At 43.0% G+C, this 18598-nt stretch overlaps 1 protein-coding gene across 11 annotated transcripts in view; it reads right to left on the bottom strand.

Annotated features, from left to right (window-relative positions):
• Window positions 1–18598, bottom strand: part of LOC127581976 (tenascin-like) — a 283091-nt gene that overhangs the window by 73523 nt on the left and 190970 nt on the right. For all 11 annotated transcript variants that reach the window (XM_052036811.1, XM_052036810.1, XM_052036813.1 and 8 more), the window contains 4 exons: window positions 11304–11876; window positions 9636–11045; window positions 6271–6534; window positions 1996–2111 (listed from right to left, as the gene is read on the bottom strand). In XM_052036811.1, the coding sequence (XP_051892771.1) occupies window positions 1996–2111; window positions 6271–6534; window positions 9636–11045; window positions 11304–11772 (2259 nt within the window). In that variant the 5' untranslated portion in view covers window positions 11773–11876. The remainder of the gene's footprint in view (window positions 1–1995; window positions 2112–6270; window positions 6535–9635; window positions 11046–11303; window positions 11877–18598) is intronic.

The following is an 18598-nucleotide window of genomic DNA, read 5'->3' as shown; positions in this document are numbered from 1 at the left end:
CATCGCGGGACAATCCATTTCTCTGTGTTGTCCTCAGATTCCAACATTTTTTCCTTTTTCAAGTATTTACTAATTCCCTTCAAAAGGCCACTACTGAATATTTCCATCTTTTTTATTTAAAAAATAAACTTTATTCATAATAAGAAATATATGCAAAAGAATAAATGGTGCAAAACATTTTACATTCATGGCCAATATATTCAGTAGTGTTAACTTAAGCACCATAGCACCAATGCCACTCATGTGGCCCCCTGGGTGATACACCATTTTAGTGTCTGAGGGGCTTCCCCAATCACTCAGCCCCTCCATGTGCAGTAGCGGAAGGAGCCCAGACTGTGGTCCTTCCCCACTGAGCCCTTGCATTGGCTGCACCGAGCTTCAGTGCGTCCCTCGGCACGGACTCCTGCAGCCGGGACTGTGCCAGTCAGCAGCATTCCCTTACGGACATCTCGCTGTGCTGGAAGGTCCAACAGGTTTTGGGCAGACCAAAGGGCATCCTTCACCGAGTTGATGACCTTCTGGCAGCACTTGATGCCTGTCTTGGTGTGTGTCCCCGGGAACAGCTCAGAGATCAGAGAGTCCTCTGTCCATTTACCTAATCAGGTAGTGTCCAACCATTCATTATGTTAACTCAGATTTTACATGTCATCTCCAGTCCACATGCCAACCACCTTAAATCTGTGCCTTCTAGGACGTGACGCTTCAACAGGTTTCTCTTATTCCATCCAAATATTCCATTCTATTTTCTGGTAAGTTATTGAGTGAGCTGAGGCTTATTGAATTGGCATTATTCATCTGTTGCAACATGTAACAGTAAGAAATATGGCTTGTGGTCATGCAATTTTTTGGAACAGATGTACAAATATTTTACAGCTGTCTGCGTTTCAATAGACTAAATAAATACGAAAGGGTCTTGCGAGAATTTAGTGAAAGAAAATGATGTCATGTTCTTTGTTTTGAAGGGAAGGAGCTAGCTGGGAGGACAGGGATGGAAGATGTTTGTAGCGACCCATTGTTTAGGGTACATGCTGGAAAGTCTGACAGCCGGCAGAGACTCAATGGGCTGAATGGACTCCTTCTATGTTGTAATAAAAATGAGAAGCCTTCTCTGGAGTGTCGGAGGCTGAGGGGCAACACAATAGTAGTACACAAAGTTGTGACAGGCATAGATAGGGTGAGAATCTTTTACCCATGTTGTAAATGACAAATACTAGAGAGCATAGCTTTAAGTTGAGGGGGAACGTTTAAAAGAGATGTGCAAGGCAAGTTTTATTACACAGAGGGCGTTAGGTGCCTGGAACTGCCAGGGGTGGTGGTAGAAGCAGATACGACAGCAATGTTTAAGAGGCATTTAGACAGACACATGAAAGGCAGGGGATGGGAGGGATATGGACCAAGGGCAGGCAGAAGGCACTAGTAGATCCTGGTCAGCGCAGACATGGTGGGCTGAAGGGCCTGTTCCTGTGCTGTACTGTTCTATGTTCTGTGCTCTATGTTTTATCAGGCTTCAGCAGAAATTACTGTACCCTGGACTGTATCATTGAATGGATAGCAATTCAAGAGTAAACTACATAGGAAATGATGGAATAATCCACAAACATGACACTACACTTTAAAGCTATTTACGAATAACATGTACCTCATGATGTTCCTTGCTTTTGCAGTCAATATTACAAAGAAAACAACTGCTTTGATTTCCCTTCTTTATCCGGGGAGAAATATGTGAACTACAAACCCTGCCAATTTATCCTTAGGCACCTGTGCTAAACATGCAATGTACTGGGATCTGTTCATTGTGCTCCACTTCTGAAATGTGCAATGTTGTAGTCACTATAAGTGCATTTAGTGCTTATGGAAAAGGATGACTTTTGTCATGTGGAATAAATAAAAGGATTGGAAATTTAAGATATGTGGTTATTGATGGGTGATCAGAGTATGGCCCAATAAAATAACTCAATATATTTTGTGAGCATAGAGTTTTAACATTAGACTTACAGGGGCTTTGAAAAGGATCTCCCAGCCATCAAACGCAATCTCTACAGGGTCCCACTCCACTTCTACGGAGGTCTCGCGGATAGACTTGAACCTCAAGCCATCCGGGGTGGGTAAATCTGCAGGCAGACCGGAAATATTTATGGAAACTTTACATAAAACAATTTACATGAGAAAAATTAAACCCTGAGAGAGCTGACATCAAATAAATGTTATGTAAGTCACCACGTGAGTTTTTCTTCACTGCTGGTTCCTCCTTGAGGAAAATCTCAGTTCATTCCCTGAAGTCAGTGAGGTGGCATCTCAGAACAAAATTAATTAAGACTATGTATTCACTCAGCAATAAACATTTTTGGCAAAAACTGCAAGAGTACTTTCAGAATATTTTATGAATTCTCTTAAATATAAACCTTGTTATGGAATCCAGTTACAAAAAGATACTGAGGAAATTAAACCAAAGATGTAAATACATGAAGAAAGAAATACAGGAAGAGTCAGAAGCACTGAGTAGCTCAGGCAGCATAGCGGAGGGAGAAATACAGTCAACGATTTCCTCTCCGTGGATGCTGTTTGACTTGCTGAACACTTCCTAGCATTTTCTGTTTTTGTTTTGGATTTCCAGCATCTGCATTTTTTGCATCAAGTATTTGAAGAACTATGAGAATGACATTATTTGAACAAACAGACTCTAAAAGTCAATCTTCGTTTGAATTATTTACTGCAAATTGTTGACTTGTTGCAACTGTGTTTGACATGGATTACTTAGAAATCACATCAATTATTTCCAAATGTAATGTTTCTATATTACAGCTTGGATTAATTTATTCTGGTTGAAATCACAATGCAAGTTATTTACACTGTATATCAATGATAAGAATTCAAGGCAAAGCAATTCATGTTGTGATTTATAAACAGTCTGTAGCTGTGGAGAGCAGCAGAAAAAAATAGACCAAGGGTTAGGGAATGAACTTGAAATGTCTCAAGTGAAAAGTTTAAAGTCATTATCATTTTCCTTAGGTCACCCCTGCACCTTTAGAACAGACTTCTAATTACAAAACTCAAATATCCTTCCTCTAATTTAATAATAAAAATAGGAATTGTTTCGTGCTTTGTCCACTGTGGTATTTGATGGGAACGTCATTAGCCACCAACGTGTTTTAGTGAATGATGGATCATAATGAAGCAGAACTAGTTGGAGGATTTGTGAGAGAGTTCTGAATCGTTGGCATTCTCACCCTTCAGAGCTGTGGAGATTCAGTCACTGAGTATATCCACAGCTGAGACTGGGAGATCTTTGGGCACCAAGAGAGCAAGGAAAATGGGAAGAATACAAGAAACTAGAAGTCGATTAAGTATCCAGCTGCGATCTTTTGATCTGGTAGAGCCGGTACCAAGGGTTGAATGATATACTCCTGCACGTATTTCCGTTTGATGTAACCACAGTGGTTTCTGCACTTATGTTCAATTTCACCTCAGAGAGATTTCTATTAAACTATTACCAGTGAGATTGGAATGTTAGTTTGGGTCATCCATGCAGTTCAGCAGAATGGAACTCATTCCCATTTGAACAACACATTTAATAGCACATAAGGTAAAAGCATACGTCAAAAGTCACAAGTTATATGTTCTGCTGATGCTACTGTAATGTATTGGCTTGAACTCCCAGTGAAAATCAAGGAAACAAAGTTGGCTCCAGGAGGTGGGTAGATCTCGAAGGAAACTTCCCACTTTTTCCACAAATGCCAATTCCATGCGAAATCACTCCCACAGCAGGCATGTTTTGAAAGGTACTTTCCTCCTGAATTTCCACAGAAACTAATTTGTATATCTTTGAATACAAAACTTGACAGGAACCAGTGCAATTAGCAGAGCTTTCAGATATAATTGTTTTAAAAAGAATTTTGCTTAGAAAAATTCCTTTATATGCTTGAAAGCAATTTAAGACAGCAGAAAGATGGCTATGAGGCAATCTATAATCATCTCTGCTTATAGCATCAATCCTTCACTATGAGAAACCTGATTTTAAGTAAATGAAATAATGTAATTCCTGTTTCGAAGAATGTTTAATCTAATCTCTAGTTAAACTGATGTATGCTCTCAGATTCTTTGTAAACTAAAACCAACATCACATTTAGAATATATATTTTAGTGTCCTCACACACAAAGGAACCAGCTCAGCTTTTGACATCTCCTTAAAAGGCTACAAAAGAGAATCTCAATGGTGATTAATCCACACTGGGAGCAAGACCGACAGTGTGAGCAGGGCCTGTGTGAAGGTATAATATAAAACAGAGATCTTCCCACAAATACAACCTAACCTGCTGAAGGTTTCCAGCGTTTTCTGTTTTTATTTTAGATTTCCATCATTTGCAGTTTTTATTTTTGATTTTTACCTGCATCTATTGCAATGTTTTTAGCGTCAGAGCAAAAGATCGTGGAAACTCAGGTCGTGTCGAAAGCAGATTATGCTTAGAACTTCACGGTAGTTTGCATAGTGGAAGTAACCTCCTTGAGTAAATCTCCAAGTAATGCCCTTTAAGTAATCTCCAAACACCCCCCAACACCTGCCCCCAACCATGCCTCTTCTTTTCTTCCCTTTCCTAGCCCACCTCTCTCTCTCCTACGCCCCTTTTTTTCCTCCTTACCTTTGACCCATCCCCCGGTGGATCTGCTCTCCCCTCCTCCCCCGCACCTGCCCATCACTATCTCTTACCTGCATCTACCTATCACCACCCTGTGCCCACCCTGCCTCCCCTCTTCTGTCCACCTATCACCGCTCTGCTTTTCCCTCTTCTATATCGGGTTTCCCCTTTTCCTATCTTCAGTCCTGAAGAAGGGTTCTGACCCGAAACGTTGACTGCCTGCTTCTCTCCCCGGATGCTGCCTGGCCTGCTGAGTTCCTCCAGCATCATCATGTATGTCATCTAGATTCCAGCATCTGCGGTCCTTTGTTTCTATAGTTTGCATTAAACTGCTAAGTAAAACAAAATGGAGTACTTGAGTATAAATTTGAGGTTAATTTGTATGAATGTGAGACTTGGGAAGTTTCTTCTGACATCACTTTCTCCTCCTTTCCGATGCACTCACTTGCTAAATTGTGCCTATTTCTAGGTCAGCCTTTCTATATTTAGATACAAGTCTTCAGAGTTGCCACCTGATGGCAATTGTAATTAAAATCTTGTAATTTGTCACTTTAATAAATGACCCAATACTTTCCAAATCATTTGGCAGCGAAAGACTATCCTGGACTATTCAGATTCTCAGCAAACATCAGCATGTGAAGCTGCAGTATTGGCACTCTTGCCTGTTATCTCTCTTTATGGTGATGGATTAAAAGTGATGGATTAAAAGATTATGTAATTTAGATAAGTGCACAGCATATTTGAAGGGAGTCTTTCACTTTACTCTTTCGTAACAAATCTTCTATCCCTGTGGTCAAATCAGAATCAATCTACACACTCCAAGTGTAATAGTTTTTTCCTGTGTATTCCGTCAGTGGTATTTATTTTGTTAATGTTTGTTGATGATTGGAAATGGCTTAAAATCTGGTAATTACTCAAAATGTGAAATTATTGCATTAAATAAAATAAATTCAACTGAAAATGTTAAAGCGTAGACGTAATTAATGGATGAATATTTGCTACCCTGAAGATAAATCTGTGATAAAATCCAGAAATGCCAATCATCTCATTGTTGGATCTGAACATCTGCAATGTGCTTCATCAGAAATGGGCTGATGCTTTTATTAAAGTTTTAGAGACACAAATTTAATGTACATCTAGCTGTTTGCATCTTAACATTGTCAATAATAGTTCTGTCTCATTTTTCCCAGTTAGTAGAATAAGGCTACTTGTAGCGATTAGCAGCAGTAACATTTTCCTGTCTATACTTAAACTGTCCATAGTTTTGCAGTCAAAGCACAGTTTGTTAGCTAAGCTTGGAATAATTTTTTAAACTCTTTATCACAAGTAAAGATAATATTCTTGCCCTAACTTTTTGGATCTCCAATTTCAACCCACATTCTCTCTCAGCACTCCACCGCTGAAGTCAGAATGTTGTAACATTCAACTGGAAAAATACTACCTTCTGACCTTCCAGTCACAGCTATTGCTTCCAATAGACTTCTGTCCCAGGATGTAAATTTGCTTTCTCCATATTAACAACTGGCATTGTTTGTATGTTAATGGAAGTGTACTGGAGTTGCTTTTGTACTAAGTCGCAGAGGCATAGCTTTGATGTTCATAGGCTCATATATCCAAATAAACTGGTGGCACTCACGTGTTGCTACCCTGGCACTGACGGGAATGCTTCTCTCGTTGTTAAGGATAGCATAAACGTTGATTAAGTATTCAATCCCCGGCTCTAATTCCTCAATGGTGGATGACAGCTGGTCACCAGGCACTCGGATTTCCAGCTGCAGACCCCCAGGAGCAGTGGGGGCATAGGTGATGAGGTACTCGTTGACTCTAACCTCATTCTGCCACTCCACGTCCACTGTTTGGGGAGTCACTTCAGTTACCTTCAGGTTCTTGGGAGGTGAAACTGCGGGAAGACAGAAAATATGTGGTAACGTTATCAATGCAACAAGTTCTGTAGGGAGAAACAAGAGAAACACTGGCATAACTCTGTGTGTGTTTTCTAAACTGAGAGGTTCAGGCAAAGGAGCAGCATAGGCTATCTATGGCTGTTGTTGAACAGGGTGGGTAAGGCAAGGTAGAAATGAGCAAAGCAGAGCGAAGCAAAGGAGTCAGCCATTTACTATGGAACAATCAATGCAACTTAATACACCACAATCAACAGGTAAAGCCCTAGAATGCCTCATATATTTGCTCCATTAAGTTGCTTTATTTGAAACACCGTTGATTAGTTATCCACAAAGTAACCGTAACTCATTATTATTTGTGCTCCATGTTAGCAGGTGTTGTAGTGGGAATTCCCTGAAAATCCCAGGATACAGAGCTACCCTCGGCTGGGTGACTGAATGGGTCAGCCCCGGTTTGGGTGGAATATGCTCAGTCATCGATGGTGGGATGGTTGGAGGGTTCTCTTTACATTTAAAGGACTTCCCAGAAGTGCAAATATTTATACATGATAAGGCATCTGTTTGGAAGTAGCAAGTAGTTTTCTAGTTACACTTGTCAGATCGTATTTCTAAGCAGTAAGAAACACAGATTATTCCATTTACTGTATTATACTTCTGCAGTGTACTAGTTAAGTCAAGCGCAGGTGCCCCAGATACAAACTGGTCTGGAAGCAACAGGATGCTGTAAGGTCAGGTCAACTATGTCCGTCAATGGCACCTTCTTGTAAAGACAATGGCAGCAACTAATATGAAACAGTGCACTGAAATCCATCACATAGATTGTTAGTGATTCCTCTATTATCACCTCCACTGATGTAACTACCTTATTTTTTTTCTTTAAACTCTTAACATTTTAGGAGGTTTGACTTTCCCATATTTCAGTTGCTGCTACAGAAAGGATAAAATATCTACAAAATAAAGGTAAAATAAATACGTTCTCCCCGCGCCTGCGTGGGTTTCCTCCGGGTGCTCCGGTTTCCTCCCACATTCCAAAGACGTACGGGTTAGGAAGTTGTGGGTGTGCTATGTTGGCGCCGGAAGCGTGGCGACACTTGCGGGCTGCCCCCAGCACATTCTATGCAAAAGATGCATTTCACTGTGTTTCGATGTACATGCGACTAATAAAGATATCCTATCTTATCTTATTAAATACTCAATTTAAAGATTTGTTACCCAAGTTGCCTTCAAGCAGCATTCTCTATTAAAGTTAAACTAGCTTGGTTTCCTAAGGGAACCATTAATGAAATCGGTAATAGATTCTGCAGTGTAAATGAACACTTTGCCTAGTGAGGCCATAATCACAGAATCACAGCACAGATGCCTCTTTGGCTCATCATGCTCATACTGGCTCTTTGAAAGAGTGATTCAAGTGTTTTAATTGTCCCTGCTCTCCTTTTCTTTCAGGTATTTATCCAGCTCCCTTCTTACATCTACAATTGAAACTGCTTCCACTGCTTTATCAGCCAGTGCTTTCCAGATCATCAGGACTTAATCTATGTAGCTGAAACATACCAGTGGAAATGTGAGTGGGGGAGGCATTTATAATGACGAGGTTCTTTGGCTTCAAGTGATGAGAATTTACAGATTAGACAAAGTGATGATGATCCACCTGGGTAATCTCAGCCAGTGACACTGTTTTCTCTGAACAAATGATTGAAGGTAGGGGAAGAAATGATTTAAGTACAGAGTGAAAGGTATGAACTTTGTTGAACAAGAACATGAGAAATAGAAGCAGCAATATGTCATACTGTTTCTTGTATTGTCTCCATGTTAAATAACATCATGACTGATCCTGCATTTTACCAGTTGATCCCCATATACCATGATTCTCTCATATCCAAAATCTGTGGATGTCAGCTTTGAAGTCATTCTGGGGTAGAGAGTTTCAGGTTCCCAGAGCTCTGAGCTTTGCCACACCTCAGACATCAGTGGTCGGCCACTGTTCATGAATCCATGCTCCCAAAATCTAGATGCTTCAGCCTCCAGCACTTACCCCATCAATGCCTCCTGCATGTGGATACCTGCCTTAAATTGGAATGCAAACATATCACTGAGGGTGGGAAGGAGAGGGATGGGGAGCGGGTGTAGGGGAGGTCTTGCAAAGATTAAAAAATAATTTGAATAGACATCGGAAAATTAATTTTTGCATAGTGATAAATATGTGGAATAGATTCCAAGTAAAATCCATGTCAACTAATTTGTTCTCAACAATAAATCTGGGTTAAGACAAGGATTGTAGGTCCTGGGATAAAAACTGTCATCAAATAGTCCTCAGGAAAGAAACAAGAATCATCATATCTTGTTTATTTTGAATCAAGAGATGCTGAGACAAAAAGGCAGCAAAGGATAAACAGTGCTACCATTTTGTCAGTTGTTGACTGTTCTGGAAAATTAATGGAAGATGGCAAATCAGGACTGGTCTCATGTTTTCATTCCAATGTGTGTAACTTGTATTTACAAGACTTATGGAAAACTCTTGGATGAGCATGAAAGTTTTTCCACACATTTCTAAACCAGACAGCGAGCAATCCAGTTGCTTACTTAAATGATTTTTTCCCTATGATCATTTATTTAAATATATATACTTCCTGCATTTTGAACACTGAAATATCTTAGTTCAAGTGGAATGGGGATGAACAAGACCTAAAGGCGATGAGAGTTTAAGTTCAGATTTTAAGAAGCATTTTATAGACCACAGCAATTTTACAGTATAACCACAGTGTAACATACAGTTCAGGCCCTTTTGTATACTAAGTAATAGCCAGCTGAATACAGTTCAAAGCATTGTGTTACTCCCTGATAATCCTTTAATACATTTGTGTAGGGCAATAAAAGCTAATAAAAGAGATAGATCTTGAGTGAAATAGATATTTGTCTAAAATCTATCAAGTAGAACCACATACGGGTTAGGAATCTGTGGGCATGCTTTGTTGGCACCAGATGCATGGTGACACTTGAGGGTTGCCCCCAGAACACTCTACGCAAAAGATACATTTCACTGTGTGTTTCGATATACATGTGACTAATAAAGATTTCTTATCTTATCTTTGGTATCACTTACCGGCGGAGCAATCTTCACTGACATAACCTTCATCACAGATGCATTGACCATCAACACAACGCCCTCGGTCATTACAGTTATTGGGACAGGCCAGTTCTCCGCAATCTACTCCTCTGTAATCAGAATCACAGACGCACCGACCACTGACACACTGGCCACGGTTGTTGCAGTTGTTTGGACAGGCCAGCTCGCTGCAGTCCTCTCCGATGAACCCGTGATCACAGACACACTGACCATTGACACAGCGGCCCTGGTTGTTGCAGTCATTTGGACAGGCCAGTTGTCCGCAGTCTTCTCCGGTGAAACCTTCCTCACAGATGCACTGGCCATCAACACATTGCCCACGATCGTAACACTCATTGGGACAAGCCAGCTCACTGCAGTCTTCTCCTGTGTAGCTCTCCTCACAGATGCACTGCCCACTGACACACCGGCCACGGTTGTTGCAGTTGTTTGGACAGGACAGCTCGATGCAGTCCTCGCCGGTGAAGCCGTGATCACAGATACACTGCCCGTTAACGCAGCTGCCACGGTTGTGGCAATTGTTTGGACAAGCCAGTTCCCCACAGTCTTCACCAGTAAAGCCTTCATGGCAGATGCACTGTCCATCGACACAGACGCCACGATTGTTGCAGTTGTTCGGACAGGCCCACTCATTACAATCCTCTCCCGTGTAGCCCTCGTTGCACACGCATTGGCCATTGACACAAAGACCATTGTTGCTGCAGTTGTTTAGGCAGACAAGTTCTCCACAATCTTCACCCGTGAATCCTTCATCACAGTGACATACACCTTCGATACATCGTCCACGGTCGTAGCAGTCATTGGGGCAAATAATTTCTGAGCAGTCAACATCGGTAAAACCTTCGTCACAGATGCACTCTCCATCCACACAGTGGCCACGGTTATAGCAGTTGTTAAGACAGGCCAGCTCCCTACAGTCTTCTCCAGTTAAACCTTCATCACAAACACACTTCCCATCAACACAGATACCTTGGCTACTGCAGTTGTTAGGACAAAGCTTTATTCTGCAGTCTTCACCTGCGTACCCTTCATCACAGACACAAACTTCTTTAAGACAGGTTCCATGTTCACCACAGTCAAATCTACACACCTCCTGGCTGCAGTCCTTCCCTGTGTAACCTTCAAAGCATTGACAGACTCCATTTATACATCGTCCTTGATCACTGCAGTCATTAAGGCAAGAATCCTCAATGCTACAATCTTCACCAGTGAAGCCTGCTTCACATACACACTTGCCATCAATACATGTGCCTCTGTCATTGCAGTTCGCTGGGCATTCAGGTTCTGTGCAATTTTCTCCTTTCCAGCCTGGTTTACACAAACAGCCACAGGTGTCCGTACTGTAGTTTCCATGTGCTCCACAGAAAGGTTTTACATCAACACGACCTAAACAAAGACAACAGTTAGCATGTGGTATGATGCGAGTTTCATGAAGTTTGAAGCTACAATTAAAGAACTTTAACCACATTAACGGTGTGAATATTGTAACCATCTAATAAATCAAATATGCAATTAATAGCAAGTTAATATGGTTTGAGATTTAATATATACCAGTAATTTTTAGCATCGTTCGCAGTTTACATTGGTGGCATTGTACATGTATCATAGTTATTCAACTGTAACACTGGGTTGCCATTCTCATACCCCTTCCTTGCTGTGCTCCATTTCCACAGCATCCCCCGTTGGCGCATTGTTCCCGTAGCGATGACACGTGGCCCTCTAGCGCCTCCAGCCTGTTGAGAAGGTCGCGGATATCTGGCCCTGCCGCGCAGCCGCAGGCCTGCCGCGGGATGTTGATTCGGTGAGTGAAGACGATTTGATTTTCGCCGTCAGCCGTGTGCTCGATGTGTTGTTCGCTGGAGTCAGCTTTGGGTTTTGCGATGCCATCGGGGGACTCCAAGTCCACTAAGCAAAGAGAGCCAAGGGGAACGTTGATGTTGTAGACGTGGTTGAAGTTTATGGGCTGTGTTCCAAATGGTAATGAGACATTCTCTTCCTTTGGCAGCGGGATGTCTCTCTTCTGCCTAATAAATTTCTTAATAAGTCCACCATGGGATTGTTCCACCAAAACAGTTGTCATGAAGCAAACTAAAGCATGCCACCGAAGCCCCATTTTGGTGGTTTGGAATCTTCCTATTGTCCACAATCTCTTTGTTCTCCAATATTAAACACAGTGATGAAACGTGAAAGCTTCAGTTCCTACTTGATGCAATTTGTCTGCAAAAAAATATCAAAAAGAGAAGGGTGAAAGGGCATTCAAACCAAATGCAACTTTTCCTTAACTCTTCACACATTTTTAAAGATACAATTATATTTGCAACCTTTTTGAGGCATGGCAATGAAGCAAAGAAATCCATTCAATAACGGTCAAACAGAAAAACTTACCATTTAAGTTAAGCTAAATGGGAGGGTAATTGATTTTAAAAACTGATGAAGCTTCAACGATGGCAATTCCCCTTTTCCTGATGACTAAAACTCTCCGTGATTTCAGCCTTGCAGATTTACAGTCTCAAATAAATTGCAAACACAGAAACCGCAGGTGTGACTGAGATGCATTAACATGTCACAGCAGTACACAGTAAAGATAAATAATGTGACAACCATTGAGAAATCACTCTCCTCTGTCAGCCCCTGATCCAGTTTATATGATAGATGGGTTACAAATTAAAAGAGCATCTGACATGGTTTACAGTTTCCCCTAATTAGTAACCAAACAACATAATTTGCCAAATTGGAGGAATGATGAAGGTTTATCTTAAATTGTCAGTGAGACAATGGGCCTGTTCCGGTGCTGTGCTATTCTGTGGTCTATCAGCGATGTTAAATGAGTATTTAATCAGTTCATGGTGCTGGTATGTGTACTGGAAACTTGGGGCCAAAATCACAGGATAAAGGGTCAGCCATTTAGGACTGAGTCAAGAGCAACTTCTTCAGGGGATTGTGAGTGCACGGAATTCTCTCTACAACACCACCCACCCACCCCCCCACCCCCCCCCCCGCCGACAGCTGAGGATACTCAGTGCTCAGTCACTGATTATAGTGAAGGTGGGGAGTGATGGATTTTTAACAAAGGAACAGGGAAGAGGATCAATTGTGATCTTCATTAAACAACAGAGGAGGTTCCGATGACCAAATAACTTCCTCCTGCTCCGTTATTATCTTTTTATGATTGAGTTTCGATGTTTATGGCCCATTTAATAAATCACAATAACATGCAGAAATTAAATTTGATATCCATTAGAATACAGAGTCACACTGAGAGAAAGGAATTGCTGTGAGACAATCTCATGCTGCTGTGGTTTCACATCGGCTGAAGTACAGCTGCAACCCATAACACTGTTGAGAATCTTTTAATCCTCTTCTCTGAACCTGTGAGCATTAGTGACACGTTATTACTCATGGAGTCATAGAGCACGAAACAGGCCCTTCGGCCCACCAAGTCCATGTTGACCATCAACCACCCATTTACACTAATGCTCTATTAATCCCATTTTTATTCTCCCCACATTCCCATCCCCTCCCCCAGGATTCTACCTCTCCACAGACACTAGGGGCCTGACTCTGCACCACTACTTGTGCCTGACTCTGCACCATTACTTGTGCCTGACTCTGCACCATTACTTCTGCCTGACTCTGCACCACTACTTGGAGGTCAAATAATTTTTGAAAGACTGGAGAGCTGAGGGCAGTGAGAAACGGTTGCAGAAGGGGAGGCGAGACCAGTGCAGATCAGCCATGATCATAGTGAATGGTGGGGCAGGATTGAGGGGCTGAATGGCCTCCTCCTGCTCCTACCTGTCCTATCCTTGTGGCTTCCTGGAATGTGCTCACCGTGGTAATGCAGCAACACAGTGAAGCCAGTCTCCACTCAGTGAGCTCTCCACAAACGGCGAAGTGATCATGCCCACATTGAGGGCTGGATCTCCCACCCTGTCGTCTGGCCCCAGGCACAGCCTTCCGGATGGAGCCCAGCTCCCAGCTCATCAGCAAGGCCCAGCCAGTGCAAGGGGTGCCGGGGGTCCAGTGTAAGTGGCTAGTGGTGCTGAGAGCACAGCTCCGACTGCTGGGGAGACTTTGCTCCCTGCTACACCGGCTGACAAAGCTCTCACTCTCAGTGCAGGTCTGAGAACGTTCCTCAGAGGCACTCCGCACCTATGCACACTACAAAACGTGTTAACAAATTAACATGAGTTTTACTGAAGAATAGGACTAAATCACATGCATACTAAAAAGCAATCTGAAATATTTAAATTCTTGTTGGATTCGACTGTTTTAAGTAGATTTTTTAACATGAATAGTGTTTAATACACCTCGTGGCTGCACAAGGAATGGCCGCTTCTTAGCTTATTGTTTCGTCCATCAGGTGAACATATGTCTTCTCACTGGTTGGTTTTGCCTCATGTATCTAATAGGTTTTCTGGTTGAACTATCGTTAGCTCAGGAGTACCTCTTATCTCAGGTATAACAGGTGTTGTTTTTTAATTAATCACTCTCTTGCTTATCTCTCTCTTGCTTATCTCACTCTCTTGCCTCTATCTCCTCCGCAACCCCCCCCCCACCCCTACCCCCACCCCCACCAACTCCCCCCCAGCCCGAGCTCAATTTAGTTCCCTTGTCTTGGTTCATCTCCCAGTAGTAAAGCCAGTGCCATGTGCTCTGTGACTGTTTCTCTGTTTTAAACTTCTCCAGTAAAACTCTGTGAAGCACCAAGTTGTTCTCAACTCATTCTTGGACTCCTGAAAGAACCTACGGGTTTGAAAATAACTGAATCCGATACTCTGTTAATTTGAAAACCTTTCTTCGAGCAGACACTTTATCACAAGAGGAAATTTGCAGAAGGTTGGTCTGCTGAAATCCCTTATCGCCACACACTTTGTGTGTGTGTGCGTGCGTGCGTGCGTGTGTGTGTGTGTGTGTTCCAAGATCACTACACTCAGACAGTGTGTGTCCCATGATCAGTACACTTGGACACTGTGTGTGTCTCAGGATCACTACACCCGGACAGTGTGTGTCCCAGGCTCACTACACCCAGACAGTGTGTGTCCCAGGAACACTACACCCAGACAGTGTGTGTCCCAGGAACACTGCACCCAGATAGTGTGTGTCCCAGGGTCACTACACCCGGACAGTGTGTGTCCCAGGGTCACTACACCTGGACAGTGTGTGTCACAGGCTGTCACTTAATTCAGAAATGGGCTCAGCTGCCGACAGATTGGGGCAGATCCCAGTGGGAGGTTTTCCCCAACCTGTATGACTGGGGTTGAATGAGGGAGCTGCATGAACACTGGAATATCTCCCCTGTACCTTGGAACTGTCTCTTGGAATCTATTCCCTGGGGGACTGAGAGAGGTGAGGCCTCAGTTTTATATCTCATCCAAAAGGCCGCAGCCTTGACATTGAACCTCATTTCTGCACTGGATCATCAGCCGAGGTTTTTGTGGTCAGTTCTCTTGACCGGAATGTGTTAGAGAGGACGCCAAGGCAAGAGCCAACTATAGAAACTGGTGAGGACTTTTAGTCACTGATCCAGGGCCACTGTTTAAGAATTAAGGGTCATATGATTAAGACAGAGGTGAGGTGAAACTTTTCCTTTCAGAGGTTGTGAGCCTCTGGAACTCTTTTCCTCAAAAGGTTATATGGATATATTTAAAGGTATATACAAAACGGTGTCTATCTATCGAGAGGTGTAAAGATTCTTGGTTAGCAAGGGGTCAGAGGTTACCAGGGGTAGGTATAAACGTAGAGTGGAGGTTTTGGTCTGCTGTGATCTTATGGTATAGTGGAGCAGGTTCGAGATATCTCCTCCTGCTCCCAGTTTGTACGTTTGAGTAATTGGTCTTTTTTCCAGCATCTGTGCTATAATCCCCATAGGAACAGAGAATCCTTTAAAGTAGCTACACATTAAAATGCCACCTGCAGTACAGAAAGGCCATTACAACATTTATCTGGGCAATTTAAATACATTGCATCCAAAGTAATAATTTGCCGATCACATTGACCTGGTTACAAAACACTGCTTTCTGACTGCAGCTTTTCTTACCTGTGAAGGATTAGAAGATGTGTAGAAGTAGATGCGATGTGTACAGGGAAGGTGAGGAAGGACAGGCAGGGGACGGGACATAAATGCAGTCAGTTAGATGGGTTGAAATATGTTTACCTTAATATGAGAAGTGTTGATGAACTCAGAGCACGGATCGGTACATGGAATCACAATGTCGTGGCCATTACAGAGACTTGGCTGCCTCAAGGGCAGGAGTGGCTGCGTGAGGTTCCGGGGTTTAGATGTTTCAAAAGGGATAGGGAAGGGGGTAGAAGGGGCGGGGGGTGGCATTGTTAATCAGGGATAATATCACAGCTGTAGGAAGGGAGGACATATTGGAAGGATCGTCTATTGGTTCAATGTGGATGGAAGTCAGAAACAGGAAGGGAGTATTGTACAGGCCCCCAAATAGCCACCGGGACACTGAGGAGCAGATAAGTCGACAGATTTTGAAAAGGTGCAAAAATAACAGGCTTGTTGTCATGGGAGACTTCAACTTCCCTGATATTGATAGGCACCACCTTAGTGCAAAAGGTTTAGATGGGGGGGAATTTGTTAGGTGTGTACAGGAAGGATTCCTGACACAGTATGCAGACAGGCCGACTAGAGGAGAGGCCATATTGGATCTAGCACTAGGCAATGAACGTGGTCAGGTGACAGGTCTCTCGGTGGGCGAGCATTTTGAGGATAGTGACAGCAACTCCCCGACCTTTAGCATAGCCATGGACAAAGATAGGAGCAGACATTACAGGAAAGTATTTAACTGGGCGAGGACAAATTACGATGGTATTAGGCAGGAACTTGGGAGTGTAAACTAGGAACAGGTATTCTCTGGTAAATGCACGGCAGAAATGTGGAGGTTGTTTAGGGACCACTTGCGTGGAGTTCTAGATAGGTTTGTCCTGCTGAGACAAGGAAAGGATGGTAGGGTGAAGGAACCATGGTTAACAAGAGAGGTGGAAGGTTTAGTCATGAGGAAGAAGGAAACATATTTAAGGTCTAGGAAGCAAAAATCAGATAGGGCTCTTGAGAGTTATAGGGTAGCCAAGAAGGAGCTTAAGAAGGGACTTAGGAGAGCTAGAAGGGGACATGAGAAGGCCTTGGCAAGTAGGGTTAAGGAAAACCCTAAGGTGTTCTACACATATAAGGAACAAGAGGATGACTAGGGTGAGGGTAGGACCACTCAGGGATAAGGGGGGAAAATGTGTCTGGAGGTGAAGGAGGTAGGGAAGGTCCTAAATGAATATTTTGCCTCAGTGCTCACCAGGGAGAAGGACTTAGACAAATGTGAGGTTAACATAGAACGGGCAAATGTGTTGGAGCATGTCGAGGTTAAGAAAGAAGCAGTGTTGAAGCTACTAAAAAGCATTAGGATAGATAAGTTCCCGGGGTCACAGAGGATATACCCCAGGTTACTATGGGAAGTGAGGGAAGAGATTGCTGGAGTGATAACAATGATCTTTGAGTCCTCCCTGGCCACAGGAGTGGTAGCGGAGGATTGGAGGATGGCAAACGTTGTTCCATTGTTCAAGAAATGTAAAAGGGATAATCCCTGGAATAATAGACCAGTGAGTCTTACATCAGTGGTGGGCAAACTATTGGAGAGGATTCTTAGGGACAGGGTTTAAGAGCATTTGGAGAAGCATAGTCTTATTAGGGATAGTCAGCATGGCTTTGTGAAGGGCCGATCATGCCTCACGAGCCTAATAGAGTTTTTCAAGGAAGTGACAAGACAGATTGATGAAGGTAGTGCAGTGGATGTGGTGTATATGGACTTTAGCAAGGCATTTGACAAGGTTCCCCCTTATAGCCTCATTCAGAAGGTCATGAAGTATGGGATCCATGGAAAATTGGCTGTGTGGATTTGAAATTGGCTTGCTCAGAGAAGGCAGCGGGTAGCTGTAGAAGGGGAGTATTCGACCTGGAGGTCAGTGACTAGTGGTGTTCCACAGGGATCCCTGCTCTTTATGATATTTATGAATGATTTGGATGAGGAAGTGGAAAGATGTGTTGGTAAGTCTGCAGATGACATGAAGGTTGGTGGTGTAGTAGATAGAGCAGAAGATTGTCATAGGTTGCAACGGGATATTGACAGGATGCAGAGCTGGACAGAGAACTGGCAGATAGAGTTCAATCTGGAGAAGTCTGAAGTGGTACTCTTTGGAAGAACGAACTTGAAGGCAGAGTACATGGTTAATGGCAGGATTCTTAGCAGTATGGAGGAACAGAGAGTTCTTGGGGTCCAAGTACATAGATCCCTCAAAGTTGCCGGACAAGTTGATAGGGTGGTTAAGAAGGCGTATGGTGTGCTGGCCTTCATTAGCCGGGGGATTGAGTTCAAGAGCCGCGAAGTAATGTTGCAGCTCCATAAGACTCTGGTTAGACCACACTTGGAATATTGTGTTCAGTTCTGGTCACCACATTATAGGAAGGATTTGGAAGCTTTGGAGAGGGTGCAGAGGAGACTTACACGGATGCTGCCTGGGTTGGAGAGCATGTCTTATGAGGAGAGGTTGAACGAGTTAGGGCTTTTTTCTTTGAAGCGATTGAGGATGATAGGAGACTTGATAGAGGTATACAAAATTATGGGAGACATAGACAGCCAGCATCTTTTCCCCAGAGCCGTAATGGCCAATACTAGAGGTCACGTGTTTAAGGTGTGTGGAGAAAAGTTCAAGGGGGAAGTCAGAGGTGTTTTTTTTACACAGAGAGTGGTGGGTGCCTGCTGGTGGGGGGGGGGGGTGTTGGTAGAGGTTGATTCAATAGGGTCATTTAAGGGACTCTTAGAGAGGCACATGGATGAAAAGAAAACAGAGGGTTATGGGAGGTGAAGTAGAGAGGGGGATAGATAGAATGTGGATAATGTTTATCTAGGTCAGCACAACATTGGAGGCTGAAG

The sequence above is a fragment of the Pristis pectinata genome, chromosome 23 (assembly GCF_009764475.1).
Source record: "Pristis pectinata isolate sPriPec2 chromosome 23, sPriPec2.1.pri, whole genome shotgun sequence".
Classification (NCBI taxonomy): domain Eukaryota; kingdom Metazoa; phylum Chordata; class Chondrichthyes; order Rhinopristiformes; family Pristidae; genus Pristis; species Pristis pectinata.
The sequence above is the reverse complement of the archived record's forward strand: the minus strand, read 5'-3'. Positions and strand labels throughout refer to the sequence as shown.